Source organism: Melanerpes formicivorus, unplaced genomic scaffold (genome assembly GCF_026170545.1).
Source record: "Melanerpes formicivorus ecotype bairdi unplaced genomic scaffold, bMelFor1.0.p_v2 SCAF_108, whole genome shotgun sequence".
NCBI lineage: Eukaryota > Metazoa > Chordata > Aves > Piciformes > Picidae > Melanerpes > Melanerpes formicivorus.
Genome location: NW_027142460.1, coordinates 553081 through 570483, shown reverse-complemented (window position 1 = coordinate 570483; position 17403 = coordinate 553081). Strand labels below are relative to the sequence as shown.

The 17403-nt window shown below is 54.8% G+C and overlaps 1 protein-coding gene across 1 annotated transcript in view; it reads right to left on the bottom strand.

Moving 5' to 3' along the window:
- EXT2 (exostosin glycosyltransferase 2) overlaps nucleotides 1-17403 on the bottom strand; it is a 90328-nt gene that overhangs the window by 12765 nt on the left and 60160 nt on the right. Inside the window, exons 11-12 of the mRNA XM_068166841.1 lie at nucleotides 2961-3104; nucleotides 1711-1839 (exon numbers count right to left, since the gene is read on the bottom strand). Coding sequence (XP_068022942.1) covers nucleotides 1711-1839; nucleotides 2961-3104 — 273 coding nt within the window. The remainder of the gene's footprint in view (nucleotides 1-1710; nucleotides 1840-2960; nucleotides 3105-17403) is intronic.

Genomic DNA, 17403 nt, shown 5'->3' with positions numbered 1-17403 from the left:
CAGCAGTCAGAAGGGATATTTTCATCTGCAGCCCCATCAAGCCTGACTCGAATGCCTCCAAAGGTGAGGACCCCAACTGTGTGCCAGTGAACCACCACCTCACAGTACCACAGTATAGAATAGAATAGAATAGAACAGAACAGAACAGAATAGAATAGAATAGAACAGAACAGGACAGGATAGGATAGGATAGGATAGGATAGGATAGGATAGGATAGGATAGGATAGGATAGGATAGGATAGGATAGGATAGGATAGAATAGAACCAGGTTGGAAGAGACCTTCAAGATCATCGTGTCCAACCCATCAACCAATCCAACACCACCTAAACAACTAACCCATGGCACCAAGCACCCCATCAAGTCTCCTCCTGAACACCTCCAGGGATGGGGACTCCACCACCTCCCCAGGCAGCCCATTCCAGTGGGCAATCACTCTCTCTGTGGAGAACTTCCTCCTGTCCTCCAGCCTGAGCCTCCCCTGGTGCAGCTTGGGACTGTGTCCTCTTGTTCTGGTGCTGGCTGCCTGGGAGAAGAGACCAACCTCTGCCTGTCTACAACCTCCCTTCAGGGAGTTGCAGAGAGCAAGAAGGTCTCCCCTGAGCCTCCTCTTCTCCAGGCTAAGCAACCCCAGCTCCCTCAGCCTCTCCTCACAGGGCTGTGCTCCAGACCCCTCCCCAGCTTTGTTGCCCTTCTCTGGACACCTTCCAGCAGCTCAACCTCCTTCCTAAACTGAGGAGCCTAGAACTGGACACAGGACTCAAGGTGTGGCCTAACCAGTGCAGTGTCCAGGGGCAGAATGACCTCCCTGCTCCTGCTGGCCACACTCTTCCTGATGCAGGCCAGGATGCCATTGGCCCTCTTGGCCCCCTGGGCACACTGCAGGCTCATGTTCAGCCTACCATCAACCAGCACCCCCAGGTCCCTCTCTGCCTGGCTGCTCTCAGCCACTCTGACCCCAGCCTGTAGCACTGCCTGGGGTTGTTGTGGCCAATGTGCAGCACCTGGCACTTGGATGTGTTCAATCTCCTGCCCTTGGCCTCTGCCCATCTGTCCAGCCTGGCAAGGTCCCTCTGCAGAGCCTCTCTACCCTCCAGCAGATCAACTCCTGCCCCCAGCTTGCTGTCATCTGCACATATACTGATGCTGGACTCAATGCCCTCCTCCAGATCATCAATCAAGATGTTAAAGAGCACAGTACACTGGATGTTGGAAGGGAACCACCAGTGAACCACCACCTCACAGTACCACAGTACACTGGATGTTGGAATGGACATCCAGAGATCTTTTGGCCCAGAGCTTCTTCCTATTGCCCACTCTAAATCTAAAAGCACAGAATGGTGGAGTTTGGAAGGGAGCTCTGGTCATCATCCAGTCCAATCCCTCTGGCTGAAGCAGGGTTACACACAGCTGGTTGCCCAGGAATGCATCATCCAGGTGGCTTTGGAATCCCTCCAGAGAAGGAGACTCCACAACCTCTCTGGGCAGCCTGCTCTGGGCCTCCAGCACCCATTAAGTAAAGAAGTTTCTCCTTGAGTTCAAGTGAAACCTCCTGTATTCTAGTTTGAACTCCTTGCCTGTTGCCCTACCTGGCTGTGACTAAGAAGAGCCCAGGTGAATGAACACCCTGAAGCCTGATAAATACACTTCTAGGAGTCTGCACACCATGGTTTTCAACACTGCAAAGCTGCCCCAAAGCTGGAGTTCTCACCTTGATGACTGATTTGCCAGTGACATTTGCCACTAGGAAATTCATGGCAATATCTTCACAATTCATGTGAGCATCCACCCAATTCTTGATGTCTCCAGGCATTTTGTAAGTGTAAAGGTAGTTGAAATACTGCAGGAGAAAGGGAGAGAGGTTGTAACTTTTCATGCAGTCACTGTAAGACTCTAAATATGTCAGCCTCAGGAGCCCAGAATCCCAGCATAGTCAGGTCTGGAAAAGACCTCTGGAGCTCATCCACTCCAACCCCGCAGCTAAAGCAGAGGCACCCACTGCAGCTTGCCCAGGAGCACAACAGCCAGGTGGAGTTGGAAGATCTCCAGACAAGGAGACTCCACAACCTCTCTGGGCAGCCTGCTCCAGGCCTCCAGCACCCTCACCGCAATGAATTTTCTCATCCTGTTTAAATGGAACCTCCTGGGTTCCACTTTGTGCCCACTGCCCCTTGTGCTGTCCCTGGGCACCACTGAGCAGAGCCTGGCCCCAGCCTCCTGCCCCCCACAGCTCCTTCAGCTCTTGCTGAGCATTGCTCAGCTCCCCTCTGGGGCTGCTCTGCTCCAGGCTCTCAGCCCCAGGGCTCTCAGCCTTTGCTCCTCCCAGAGCTGCTCCAGGCCCCTCATCACCTCTGCAGCCTCTGCTGGGCTCTCTCCAGCACATCCTGAATTACTCAGTTCTCAAGAGCAGGCAGCAAAGGATGGATTCTGGGCAGGCTGTGAGGGTGCTTTCAGCCAAGGACTGCTTTAGCAGACAGAAAGTCAGTCTGAGTGCAAGATGGCACTCCTGACCAGAACACAAATTCCCTTGCAGACAGCTTTCTTAAGCTGCTAGCTACAGACCTACATCACTGCAAGGTTTGCTAGGTAGAATCAGAGAATCATCAAGGGTGGAAAAGACCTCCAGGATCAAATCCAACCCTTACCCTAGCACGGCTAGGTCACCACTCGACCATGTCCCTCAGCACCAGGCTGGAAATGCTCAAAGGGTGATGATTCAACCACTGCCCAGGGCAGCCTGGCCCAGGCCTTGACAACCCTTCTGGGGAACAAACTGTTCCTCATGTCCAACCTAAACTTCCCCAGACATAACCTGAAGCTCTTTGCTCCTGTCCTACTGCTTTTCACCTGGGAGACTCCCAAGGACTTTGTCTCCTAGCAGAGACCCAAGAGAGGAGCACACAGAGAGGGCTTCCAGCGAGGCTCGGGCCGCACCGTGCTGCGCCGCCAGCTGTGGATTACCTTGTGGTAGAAGGCAGCCCCGGTGAGCACCATGGAGACTTCATTGGTCCACTCTGATTCGTACTTCCACTTGTTCATCTCATGGTCCCAGAGGTGCAGGCGGCCTGGATAGCCAACCAGCCTGTCGGGGAACTCGCGCCACACCTGAGAGGGAGACACAACCCAGGGCTAGCCAGGAGCGCAGCCACCCGACACAGCCTAACTGCAAGGGGGGGGGGGGAACACCCCAACAGGCTGGGCTGCCCCTCAGCCAGGCCCCCACAGCCTGGGCAGCTGGGCACAGGCAACCACAGAAGCTCAGCGGGGCTGGAGACAGGCAGAGGTTGGTCTCTTCTCCCAGGCAGCCAGCACCAGAACAAGAGGACACAGTCTCAGGCTGCGCCAGCAAAGGTTCAGGCTGGAGGTCAGGAGGAAGTTTTACACAGAGAGAGAGTGATTGCCCATTGGGATGGGCTGCCTGGGGAGGTGGTGGAGTGACCATCCCTGGAGGTGTTCAGGAGGAGACTTGATGGGGTGCTTGGTGCCATGGGTTAGTTGATTAGGTGGTGCTGGATGATAGGTTGGACTCGATGGTCTTGAAGGTCTCTTCCAACCTGGTCTGGTCTATTCTATCCTATCCTATTCTATTCTATTCTATTCTATTCTATTCTATTCTATTCTATTCTATTCTATTCTATTCTGTTCTGTTCTGTTCTGTTCTAATTCTATCCTATCCTATCCTATCCTATCCTATCCTATCCTATCCTATCCCATCCTATCCTATCCTAACAAAGGCAAGTGTGGAGTCCTCCACCTGGGGAGGGATCACCTCCTGCTCCAGGACAGGTGAGGGGGTACCAGCTGGGAAGCAGCCCTGCAGGGAAGGCCTGGGAGTGCTGGTGGACAACAAGCTCACCGTGAGCCATCGATGTGTCCTCATGGACAAGAAGGCCAGGGGTCTCCTGAGGTGCATTGAGAGGAGTGTGGCCAGCAGGACAAGAGAGGTTCTCCTCCCTTTCTACTCTGCCCTAGTGAGGCCACATGAAGTACAATGCCCACTTCTGGGCTCCCCAGCTCAAGGGAGACAGGGAACTGCTGGAGAGAGTCCAGCAGAGGCTACAGAGCTGCTGAGGGGCCTGGAGCAGCTCTGGGAGGAGCCCTGGGGCTGAGAGCCTGCAGCAGAGCAGCCCCAGAGGGCAGCTGAGCAATGCTCAGCAAGGGGTGGGGGGCAAGATGGGGACAGAATTTTGTGAGTGGTGCCCAGGGACAGGACAAAGGGCAAAAGGCACAAACTGGAACCCAGGAGGTTCCATCTGAATGTGAGGAGAAACTTCTTTGTTGTGAGGCTGCTGGAGGCCTGGAGCAGGCTGCCCAGAGAAGTTGTAGAGTCTCCATCTCTGGTGACATTCCAACCCCCCCTGGGCACTGTGCTCCTGGGCAAGCTGCTGGGGGTGCCCTGCTGGAGCAGGGGGTTGGACTGGGTGATCCCCAGAGGTCATTTCCAAGTCCTGCCATGCTGGGATTCTGTGATCTGCTTTGGGAGGCAGTGGTGCCTAAGCTCACTTTGATTCCAATAAATCTCAGGTCTTGGAGTAGGAAGCTGCCTGGAAGAAGCATGGAAAGGCCCAAGCTTGCTCTGACAGGATCCCATCACTCAGGGAAGCCAAGCCAGGGCAAAAGGCAACCAAATCCATCCTACCTTCCTGGCTGCAGAGAAACACAATCCCTGACTCCAGAGCTAACACTGCACACTAAGGAAACCCAAAGGGGGTTAAAAAGGAACTCTTGATGTGTGGAGCTTCAGCAGATACAGCTACAGCCTAACTACTTTCCCAGCTGGCTTTGGATCCAACCACCCTGCTGCCTTTGCTAGGCACAGCCTGCAAGCAGGCTTAGATTTTCATGTTTCTGCTATTCTTTAGTGGGTGCTTGGACAGCTCTGCTGCTACATGGAAGGGCCTCTTTGCCCTTGACTTGTTCCAGACAGCTGGAGGCAATCAAAATACCATCTTTGTCACTCCATCCATTACTTTGTAGCTGACTAGGGGATCAAACACAGTAGAGCAGAACAAGGAGAAGGGCATCATTAACACAACCCCACTCCTCCACGCTGCTGGCCACGGTCAGTGGTGGCCAAGGTTTTGCTGCAGATAACACAAGAAAGGGAAAAAGGAAAAAGGAAGAAAGGATTATCCTTGTGTAGAAGGCTCTGGATGCTGCTGGCTTGCTAACTGCTCAGGCAGCAGTAATGAAGTTAGGGCTGATTTGCATTGTCTGCAGACAAACGGCTCCAAAAGTGGCCTTCCATCCCATTCTCTGCTGGGTGGGTTGGAAGAAGCAGAGAAAGGTCCAGGCTGGAAGGGACCTCCAGAGCTCACCCAGCCCAACCTCCCCACAGCCAGCAGGGACATCCCCAACCACATCAGGCTGTCCAGGGCCTCATCCAGCCTCATCTTGAGTATCTCCAGGGAAGGAGCCTCAACCACCTCCCTGGGCAGCCTGTGCCAGTGTTCCACCACCCTCATGGTGAAGAACTTCTTCCTCACATCCAATCCCAATCTGCTCTGCTCTAGTTTGAAGCCATTGCCCCTGGTCCTATCCTGTCCTGGCCTCTGCAAACAGTCTCTCTGCAGCCTTCCTGTAGCCCCCTTCAGGTCCTGGCAGGCTGCTCTTAGGTCTCCCCAGAGCCTTCTCCTCTCCTGGCTGAACACCCCCAGCTCCCTCAGCCTCTCCTCACAGCAGAGCTGCTCCAACCCCCTGAGCATTCCCATGGCCTCCTCTGGAGCCTCTCCATCAGCTCCAGGTCCTTGCTGTGCTGAGGGCTCCAGCCCTGCACACAGCACTGCAGGTGAGGTCTCCCCAGAGCAGAGTGAAGTGGCTTGAGGCCTGGACACGCAGTGTCAGGTCACAAGAGCTCCTGCCTCTGGTTGACAGTGTGTAAATAAGCAAACTCAACCCCAAATCTCATTGTGCTTGTATGATCAACCACATCATCTCTCACAAGTCCTCAATGACCACTTCACAAGCACAGCTCTGTGCAAAAGGAACAGGAACTGAACAGCTGAAGGTGCAGTAAAGGAAGAGTCAAATGGAATTGGTCTAGTGGAAGGTGTCCCAGCCCATGGCAGGGGGGCTGGAACTAGATGATCATTAAGGCTCCTTCCAACCCAAACCATTCTATGAAGCTGTAAATGCCACCACCTTAGCAGCAGCTCACTGTGGGCACTTTGCTGCTGGTGTCTTTCAGCTGGAAGCATCCAGTTGAGCCACAAGGACTGAGACACTTGGGGTTGTTCAGGCTGGAGAGGAGAAGGCTCCCAGGAGACCTTCTGGTGGCCTTCCAGGATCTGCAGGGGGCTGCAAGAGAGCTGGGGAGGGACTTGTGAGGGGGTCAGGGAGGGATAGGACTGGGGGGGATGGAGGAAAACTAGAAGAGGGGAGATTGAGATTGGCTGTGAGGAAGAAGTTGTTGCCCAGGAGGGTGATGAGAGCCTGGCACAGGTTGCCCAGGGAGGTGGTGGAAGCCTCCTGCCTGGAGGTGTTTGCAGCCAGGCTGGAGGTGGCTGTGAGCAACCTGCTGTGGTGTGAGGTGTCCCTGCCCATGGCAGGGGGTTGGGGCTGGCTGAGCCTTGAGCTCCCTTCCAGCCCTGCCAGCTCTGTGATTCTATGACTCTATGCAAGTATTCTGTCTGAGTAAATCAAGCCAATCAATCAGCTTTAAGCAACTGCTTCTGTATCTGCCATGAGCCAGCAATGTGTCCTCATAGCCAATGGTAACCTGAGGTGCTTTAAGGAGAGTGTGGCCAGCAGGTCAAGGGAGCTTCAGTGGAGGCTACAGAGGTGCTGAGGGGCCTGGAGCAGCTCTGTGAGGAGCAAAGGCTGAGAGCCCTGGGGCTGAAAGCCTGCAGCAGAGCAGCCCCAGAGGGGAGCTGAGCAATGCTCAGCAAGAGCTAAAGGAGCTGTGGGGGGCAAGAGGCTGGGGCCAGGCTCTGCTCAGTGGTGCCCAGGGACAGGACAAGGGGCACTGGGCACAGAGTGGAACCCAGGAGGTTCCATCTGAACAGGAGGAGAAACTTCTTTGTTGTGAGGGTGCTGGAGGCCTGGAGCAGGCTGCCCAGAGAGGTTGTGGAGTCTCCTTCTTTGGAGAGCTTCCAACCCCCCCTGGGCACTGTGCTCCTGGGCAAGCTGCTGTTGGTGCCCTGCTTTGGCAGGGGGTTGGACTGGGTGAGCTTCAGAGGTCTCTTCTACCCCCCCCATGCAGACTCTGGGATTTCAGGGGTGCTACATCACCAGATACCATTTCACCTCCAAATCTCCTCACATTTCATTGCTGTCAGCTAAGATAGCTTCACAATCCCACCATGGGAGCTGTCCCTCTTTCAGACCTACAGAGGATGAAACCTGCCAGAAACCAGACAGGAAACAAGAATGGGAAGCAGATCTTTGGACTCCCCAGCATGTACATCATCCAGAAATCAATCTTTCCAGACACTTCTAGGGCACCTAGGAGTGGGATTGTGTTTAGCTAGGGCAATGCTCTGACACAGTGGGCTCCTGAAAGCTGAGCTGATTTGCAGCTCCAGGAGGATGTTGCTTCAAGTTGGTGCCATCAGTTAATGAAAGAAATAGAGAGTTTCTTGTGGGCAAGCCAAGGTGCCTCCTGCCCAACCCAAACCCAAGAGCAGGGCCACCACCTCTTCCACAGTTTTACTCCTTAGTCTCTGGGACTCCAGAAATCAATGACCAAGTTTAATCCTGTTTTAAAGCTGGCTTGGAAGATCTGCACCTCCAAGCTCTGGCAAAGTGCCACCAGGTCAGCTGCTGAGGCTGGACCCCGCTGAGCTGCACCATCCTGGCCTAACAGTTCTTGCAGAGGGAACACACTGTGTATTAAAGGCAGCTGAAAGGAAGATTCAGCTCAGTTGGAAGCTTTCTGCCTTCTGCTGATAGGTGCCCTTGTTCTGCCTCAGAAATGGTTTCCAGCACTTCATACCTTGAAAGAAAACCAATTCTCTGATGAACTGAATGTTTCACTGGGCTAAAAATCATCACCCAAGCTTCAAGCACTGAAGCCCAGCACGGTGGAGGTTGGAAAGGATTTCTAGAGATCAGCCAGTCCAACCCCCTGCCAAAGCAGGGCACCCACAGCAGCTTGCCCAGGAGCACAGTGCCCAGGGTGGGTTGGAAGCTCTCCAGACAAGGAGACTCCACAACCTCTCTGGGCAGCCTGCTCCAGGCCTCCAGCAGCCCTCACAGCAAAGAAGTTTCTCCTCCTGTTCAGATGGAACCTCCTGGGTTCCAGTTTGTGCCCACTGCCCCTTGTGCTGTCCCTGGGCACCACTGAGCAGAGCCTGGCCCCAGCCTCTTGCCCCCCACAGCTCCTTTAGCTCTTGCTGAGCATTGCTCAGCTCCCCTCTGGGGCTGCTCTGCTGCAGGCTCTCAGCCCCAGGGCTCTCAGCCTTTGCTCCTCACAGAGCTGCTCCAGGCCCCTCAGCAGCTTTGGAGCCTCCACTGGACTCTCTCCCAGTAGTTCCCTGTCTCTCTGAACCTCTGATGCCCAGAGCTGGCCTCTGAAAACTGTGATTTTGCTGTGTCTGAAGAGTAAGAGGCTTGCCTTAAACAAAGGTTCCCTTCACTGAAGCCATGCTCCAGGAGTCATTGGAAATCCTGGCTTTCTCCTACTGCTCATCACGAGCTCACTCACTGCTAACCCCTGGAAAGGCTCCAAGTAGCTGCACCAAGCTCATGGCCTAAATCCACACGTGGGTTTGGGCCAAAATCAATAGGCAGGGCCACTGCTTACAAGGAAGCTTTTAGAGTCAGCAGAGTGGGGATGGTACTTCTCCACTCTGCTTTGATGGGTGCCTGTGATGGATTGGTCTGTGAGGAACACATTCCATTTGAGCCAGTGATCTCAGCAGCTTTCTCAGACTGAGGAAGGCCAGCCTGATTTAATACTGCTGAGGGACACAGCCAAGGAACACCCTGCTGCCAAGGGAAGAGGAGCTCTGCACCTCAGTGAGCAGAACCAGTCCAGATGGCTCTGCTGCACAACCTGAAGGCAAACATTCCTGGGGTCAAAGCATCACCCCCAAATGAAAACTCCAGCAGCAATTCTGACTTGATGGTTGCACTAAAATCCTAGCAGGAGACACCAGAAGAGAATGGCATTGATTTTGATTCCACTTGACAGAAACAGCCTAGCTCCACTCTCACCTCTCCACAGCTCTTTTGGCCTCCCATTCTGTGCTGCTTTGCTGTGGCAGGTTGCCCAGGGAGGTGGTGGAAGCCTCCTGCCTGGAGGTGTTTGCAGCCAGGCTGGAGGTGGCTGTGGGCAACCTGCTGTGGTGTGAGGGGGTCCCTGCCCATGGCAGGGGGCTGGGACTGGCTGAGCCTTGAGGTCCCTCCCAAGCCTGACAGCTGTGTGACACGGGTGGAGCTGCCACCGCTCCTTCCCCACGCAGCCAGAGGACCTCCTCCTTCCCCAGATGGTACTCCAGCACTGAGGGACTGAACTCACTGGACTACAGCAAGCCATGTGCAATCTCAGCAACTCTAGAATGGAGAGCTTGGAAGGGACCTCTGGGCATCATCCAGTCTAACTCCCCTGCTAAAGCAGAGGCCCCCACAGCAGCTTGCCCAGGAGCACCTTGCCCAGGTGGGTTTCTTTATCAGTGTCTAATGCTTATCAATATCTAAAGTGTGGGGGGCAAGAGGCTGGGGCCAGACTCTGCTCAGTGGTGCCCAGGGACAGGACAAGGGGCAGTGGGCACAAAGTGGAACCCAGGAGGTTCCATCTACAACAGGAGGAGAAACTTCTTTGTTGTGAGGGTGCTGGAGGCCTGGAGCAGGCTGCCCAGAGAGGCTGTGGAGTCTCCTTGTCTGGAGAGCTTCCAACCCTCCCTGGGCACTGTGCTCCTGGGCAAGCTGCTGTGGGTGCCCTGCTTTGGCAGGGGGTTGGACTGGGTGATCCCCAGGGGTCCTTTCCAACCCCTCCATGCTGGGCTTCAGTGCTTGAAGCTTGGGTGATGACTGCAGCCCTAGTGAAACATGCCAGTTCAGCAGATGTGATGCTTTGTAAAGGCATGGCCAAGGCAGGACGCACTGGAAACCACCTCTGAGGCACCAGAAGAGCATGTAACAAGCAGGAGGCCAAAAAAGCTTCCCACAGAAGCAAGACACAGTTAAAAAAGCACCAACCTAACCTCTCCTGTGAGCAAAGCCCACGGACTCAAGAGCCACAATCCTGATTCAGAGGACTTCTGCTACGGCTGCCATAGGAACACTTGGTCCTGGTAAGGCTGTGAATGCTACACCAGCATGCAACAAGAGAGCCTCATGAACTTCACCCTTGGAGATCGCCACTTTTCAGGGTGACAGCAATGCTCAATCAGCTGCCAAGGTGGGGAGACCACAGCCAGGAGCTTTCAGTCTTGCACTGGAGCACTTCACAAGCAGCCAATGGTTCTACTTCAATTTGCTAAGACTATGACAGCCTCAATACTCACCCAGGTTGTTCAGCCTGGAGAGGGAGGATTCTGCCCCTTTGCTCTGCTCTGGGGAGACCTCACCTGCAGTGCTGGGTGCAGGGCTGGAGCCCTCAGCACAGCAAGGACCTGGAGCTGATGGAGAGGCTCCAGAGGAGGGACATGAAAATGCTCAGGGGGTTGGAGCAGCTCTGCTGTGAGGAGAGGCTGAGGGAGCTGGGGGTGTTCAGCCTGGAGAAGAGAAGGCTCTGGGGAGACCTAAGAGCAGCCTGCCAGGACCTGAAGGGGGCTGCAAGAAGGCTGCAGAGAGACTGTTTGCAAAGGCCTGCAGGGACAGGAGCAGGGGCAATGGCTTCAAACTAGAGCAGAGCACATTGAGACTTGATGTGAGGAATAAGTTCTGCCCCAGGAGGCTGCTGGAACACTGCAAGAGGCTGCCCAGGGAGTGAGCTGAGGCCTCACCCCTGGAGATATCCAAGGTGAGACTCGGTTACGCTCTGAGGATGTCCTTGTTGACTGCAGGGGGGGTGGACTAGATGACCTTTGGAGATCCCTTCCAACCCAAACCACTCTCTAAGTCCTGTTGAAGCTGGTGTCCCAATTCTCTTTACCCCACAGCCAAGTGGGGGCAAAGCTGTCTGCAGCCCCAATAACAGGGTGGTTGTTGCCTGGTTGGTTTTTCCCCCAGTGCTCCAGGCCATGCCTGTGATTTCCTCAGCAAACTGCCCAGCAACACTCCTTTCCCCAGCCAGAATGCCAGGAGCCTCCCTCTGCTGCCTCACTCCACAGCAGCAGCAGCAGCAGCACTCAGGGACTCTTTTCCTGCTCTCCACCCCCCCCCCCTTGATTTACACAGTGCCATAAATCACTGCACCCTAACAGCTCACTTTTAACAAGGCCCCAGGAAAAAAAAAAGGAGGCCAAACCAACAAAAACCCCCAGCAAAAAAAAAAAAAGCCTGACACTTTGAGTGTTGCTGTAAGATTTTATGGCTGCAAGTGTACAGAGATCAAAGTTCTCCTGGTGGGTTGGGGTTTGGGGTTGGTTTTCCTTGCCAGGCTGGCTCCCCACGCTCAGCCAAGGCTGGGCCACATGTTTCCATGTGCAGTCTCTCCCAAGATGTCAAGGGGAAGGGGGGAAATGACTGAATGTCACGTTCCCAGCCCTCCTTACAAAGCAAAGCAGCAGCAGACAGGCTTTCAAAAGCAAACTTTCTGGTAACTTTATATGCTGCTACTGTTCCCCCTGGAATCCCCTGCAAATGAGTCAAGAGCCTGAGAGATACTTCTCTGGTAAGACACATAAACAGATAAATAAATTACCAGGGGCTGAGGACAATCTGAACATGTGGGAGCCAGCCCAGGCCTGTCAAGCAAGTCACAGACACTCAGGGACAGGAAAGATCAATCTTCAGCCCCTGATTCCTGGGCCAGAGAGCAGGAACTCCATCACCTACCCTCGACACAGGAGGAAAACAGTGTCTCTAGGAACTAATCTGCTGTGCTGCTGCAGCCAAAGACATTTCTATCCACTCCCTGCGCAGGGTGGGGGAAAGGAGTGCAACGTGGAAGGATCTGAACTCGCCAGGGGTTCCTCTCAGCTAGCTGCTCACCAAACCCTTTGGGTTTTCCATCCCTCCTGTTCCCAGAAGCAGAAAGGAACAAAATGTAGACTAGCATGCAACAAGCTGCAAAACCTAACAGTGTGTGGCCTGCCAGACTGAACAAGCTCCCTCCCAAGCAGTTACAGTCACACACTGAGCACAGGATTGCTACCCAGACACTCCCTGCCAGCCCCAGATCTGCTCCCTGGAAGGCCAATGAGTGACTCCCACAGCCATACCCCGGGACAGAAGCACAGAATTGGTTGGGTTGGGAAAGACCTCCAAGATCATTGAGCCCAGCCACAGACCCAACCCCACCATGGCCACTAAACCCTGGCCCCAGGTGCCACCATGGCCACAGGTTTCTTGAACACTTCCAGGGCTAGGGACTCCACCACCTCCCCTACCTCACTGCCACCTCCTTTCAGGCAGTTGAGGAGAGCAGTGAGGTCTCCCTTCTCCTCCTCTCCTCCCTTCTCTCCTCTTCCCCAGGCTAAACACCCCCAGCTCCCTCAGCTGCTCCTCCCCAGCCCTCTTCTCCAGACCCTTCCCCAGCTCTGTTGCCCTTCTCTCGACCTGCTCCAGCCTCTCAATGTCCTTCTGAGAGTGAGGGGCCCCAAACTGAGCCCAGGATTCCAGCTGTGGCCTCAGCAGTGCCAAGTGCAGGGGCACAACCATTTCCCTGGTGCTGCTGGCCACACTCTTGCTGATCCCAGCTGGGGTGCTGGTGGCTTTCTTGGGACACCAGGGCACACTGCAGGCTCACCTCCAGCCAGCTGCCAACCAGCACCCCCAGCTCCTTTTCCCCAGGGCAGCTTCCAGCCACTCTGCCCCAAGCCTGGAGCACTCATGGGGCTGTTGTGAGCCAAGTGCAGGACCCAGCACTGCCATTGTAGGGGATCTCACACAGACCTAGGTGCTGAGGAGCAGGAACTCGGAGTCCCAGCTGCTACCTAACCACACTGGATGGGAATTCATCTCACCTCCTACTTGCCTCATGGTTGCTTTTTTGTGTGTGTCATGAGGCTAAGCCTTTCCTGCATGACCAGGCCCAACAGAGGTGAAGTTACAGCTACTCCCCACTGAGGATGTGGAAGTTAACACTCCAGCCACACCAACCACCACAGTTCTCACTGCTTCTGGCTGCATTCAGCTGAACTTCTGCCTTGGAGCCCTCCAAGCAGCAGAGACTCATTTGGAACTCCTCACCCAGCCCTCTTAGGGGTTTATGAAGGTTGTTTTGATTTACTTCTGAGGCAGCTGGATGAGAATGAAAATCAAACTCCATCTGCACAGACAGCCAGGATTTACACAGCAGGCATGGGGTGGATTTGCTGCTTTCCATCCCATCCCTGCACCCTCCAAACCAGGAGCTCTGAGCACCAGCACAGAGCAAAGCCAGTCAGCCTGCAGAGCTGCCAGTGCCTCATTGCTCTGCTGCTCCAACCTTCAGTGTAGGCAACACAGAATGTGGCCAAAAAACAGCCTCTGTCCTTCAGTTCCCTTCTCCTCATTCCATCTTCCACACTTCATGGACTAAACCCTTGCTCTTAAGCTGGCAAGGGAAGGATTTCCTTCCTGGAGACAAACATGACAGCTGAAACCTTTCTCTCCACTCCTTTACATCTCTGGTACTACACCAGCAGCCCTGCTTTACCACAGGTCGTTTCCTGGCTCCAAAAGCTCACTGCTTGCAGACTGTCTCTTGAGAAAGAGCCATGTCTCATGGAGCCAGGGAACTGCTTCAGCTGGAAAGGACCTCACCCAGTCACTTCACACCACCAGGACCACTAAACCATGTCACAGAATCACAGAACCAACCAGGCTGGAAGAGACCTCAGAGGTCAGGCCATGTCCACACGTGTCTGGCACACCTCCAGGGATGGGACTCCACCACCCCCCTGGGCAGCCAGTTCCAAGCCCTGACCACACTTGCAAGAGGAAATTGTTCCTCATCTCCAACCTAACCCTCCCCTGGCACAATTTCAGGCCCTTTCCTCTCAGTCCATCAACTAGGGAGAACAGACCAACCCCCACCTCACTGCAGCCTCCTTTCAGGGAGCTGTAGAGAGCAATGAGGTCTCCCTCAGCCTCCTCTTCTCCAGACTAAACAACTCCAATTCCCTCAGCTGCTCTTCACAAGACTTGCCCTCTAGACCCTCTAGAAGCCTCTCTAGAACCATCTGGGGTTCTCCAGACCCATATTATGGACCATGTCAAACACTCCAATCAAAGTCACAGTCTCACAGTCTCACCAAGGTTGGAAGAGACCTCAAAGGTCATCAAGTCCAACCTGTCACCACAGACCTCATGACTAGACCATGGCACCAGGTGCCACATCCAATCCCCTCTTGAACACCTCCAGGGATGGGGACTCCACCACCTCCCTGGGCAGCACATCCCAATGGCTAACAACTCTCTCTGTGAAGAACTTTCTCCTCACCTCCAGCCTAAACTTCCCCTGGCACAACTTGAGACTGTGTCCTCTTGTTCTGGTGCTGGCTGCCTGGGAGAAGAGACCAACCCCCACCTGGCTACAACCTCCCTTCAGGGAGTTGGAGAGAGCAATGAGGTCTCCCCTGAGCCTCCCCTTCTCCAGGCTAAGCAACCCCAGCTCCCTCAGCCTCTCCTCACAGGGCTGTGCTCAAGGCCTCTCCCCAGCTTTGTTGCCCTTCTCTGGACACCTTCAAGACTCCCAATGTCCTTCCTAAACTGAGGGGCCCAGAACTGGACACAGGACTCAAGGTGTGGCCTAACCAGTGCAGAGCACAGGGCACAATGACTTCCCTGCTCCTGCTGGCCACACTATTCCTGATGCAGGCCAGGATGCCCTTGGCCTTCTTGGCCACCTGGGCACACTGCTGGCTCATGTTCAGGCAGCTGTCAACCAGCACCCCCAGGTCCCTCTCTGTTTGGCAGCTCTCAGCCACTCTGACCCCAGCCTGTAGCTCTGCCTGGGGTTGCTGTGGCCAAAGTGCAGCCCCTGGCACTTGGACTTGTTGAATGCCATCCTGTTGGCCTCTGCCCATCTGCCCAGTCGGTCGAGGTCCCTCTGCAGAGCCCTTCTGCCCTCTCACTGACCAACATCTGCTCCCAGCTTGGTGTCATCTGCACATTTGCTGATGACTGACTCAATGCCCTCCTCCAGATCATCAATGAAGATGTTCAAGAGGCTGGGGCCCAGCACTGATAACGACAAACGAGCTCCTCCAGCCGGGAGCGTGCGGAAGGGAGCCGGAGCGCTGCTGTAAGTGAGCACACTTCTGACAAACAGCTTCACAGCCCCCTCTGCACTGCCAGGGGTAAGCAGTTTGGACAACCTTTCCTTTTTGTCCACACCCTCATCACAGCAGCAGCTGCTGAAGCTCTGCCCAGCTCCAGCATGTGACACCGGCGTCCCCTCCCTGACATTCTCCCGTGCCTCTTGGCACCGTGCTCTGCCTCCCTCTGGCATGTCCTCAAGAGGCCTCCTCTGTCCCCAGCACTTAATCTCTGAGACTTGTCTTGTCCATCAACACAGCTTAGCATGGACTGTGCTCCTGATTTGCCTGGAAAGTGGTTGAAGCTGTGAAGAGGAATGGGCTGCAGCAAGAGAAGTGTGGCCAGCAGGGCAAGGGAGGTGATTCTCCCCCTCTGCTCAGCTCTGGGGAGACCCCACCTGGAGTCCTGCCTCCAGTTCTGGAGCCCCTATGACAAGAGGGATGTGGAGGTGCTGGAAGGTGTCCAGAGAAGGGCCAGGAGGATGAGCAGAGGGCTGGAGCACCTCTCCTGTGAGGACAGACTGAAGGAGTTGGGGCTGTTCAGTCTGGAGAAGAGAAGGCTCCCAGGTGACCTCATTGTGGCCTTCCAGGATCTGAAGGGGGTTACAGGAAGGCTGGGGAGGGACTGCTCAGGATCTCAGGCAGTGATAGGACTAGGGGGAATGGAATGAAGCTGGATGTGGGGAGATTGAGGCTGGAGGGGAGGAGGAAGTTCTTCCCCATGAGAGTGGTGAAGCCCTGGAATGGGTTGTGCAGGGAGGTGGTTGGGGCCCTGTCCCTAGAGGTGTTTAAGGCCAGGCTGGCTGAGGCTGTGGCCAGGCTGATCTAGTGTGGGGTGTCCCTGCCCATGGCAGGGGGGTTGGAACTAGATGATCCCTGTGGTCCCTTCCAACCCTGACTGACACTATGGTACTGTGATACTATGACTTCAGTCTCCAAACTGCTTTTCTGGAGCTCCTTGGCACTACTGTGCCACTTGCCAGAACGTTCTGTTAGCTGGCAGTTAAGGACTAGCTGTAAAAAGCTTTCAGCCAGCACTGAGCTCTCACAGTAAGGAGAGACCAAGCCAGTTGAATCAGCAGACTGTGCAGCAATTCCTTGTCTTTATAGATATATGAGGTTCAATAAGGCAAAGTGTAAGGGCCTGCACCTAGGACAGGGCAGTCCTAGAGATCAAGGCAGGCTGGGGGAGGATGAGATTGAGAGCAGCTCTGCAGAAAGGGCTTGGGGTGCTGGTGGGTGAGAAGGTGGACAGGAGCCAGCAATGGGCACTGGCAGCCCAGAATGGCAGCCTGGGCTGCAGCCAAAGCAGCATGGCCAGAGGTAGAGAGAGAGGATTCTGCCCCTCTGCTCTGCTCTGGTGAGACCTCACCTGGAGCAATGCATCCAGCTCAGGAGCCCTCAACATAGGAAGGACCTGGACCTGATGGAGTGGGTTAGGAGGCCACAAAAAGGACCAGGGGCTCTGCTAGGAGGCCAGGCTGAGGGAGCTGGGGGTGTTCAGCCTGGAGAAGAGAAGGCTTCAAGGACATCTAATAATGACCTTCCAGTATCTGAATGGGGGCTACAAGAAGGCTGCAGAGAGACTGCTTGCAAAGGCCTGCAGGGACAGGAGGAGGGGTAATGGTTTGAAATGAGAGCAGAGCAGAGTGAGATTGGATGTGAGCAACAAGTTCTGCACCAGGAGGCTGCTGGAACACTACAACAGGCTGCCCATGAGGTGACTGAGGCCCCATCCCCGTAGAGAATAGGATAGGATAGGATAGGATAGGATAGAATAGAATAGAATAGAATAGAATAGACCAGGTTGGAAGAGACCTTCAAGATCATGGTGTCCAACCTATCATCCAACACCACCTAATCAACTAACCCATGGCACCAAGCACCCCATCAAGTCTCCTCCTGAACACCTCCAGGGATGGGGACTCCAACACCTCCCCAGGCAGCACATCCCAATGGCCAATCACTCTCTCTGTGAAGAACTTTCTCCTCACCTCCAGCCTAAACCTCCCCTGGCACAGCCTGAGACTGTGTCCTCTTGTTCTGGTGCTGGCTGCCTGGGAGAAGAGACCAACCTCTGCCTGTCTACAACCTCCCTTCAGGGAGTTGGAGAG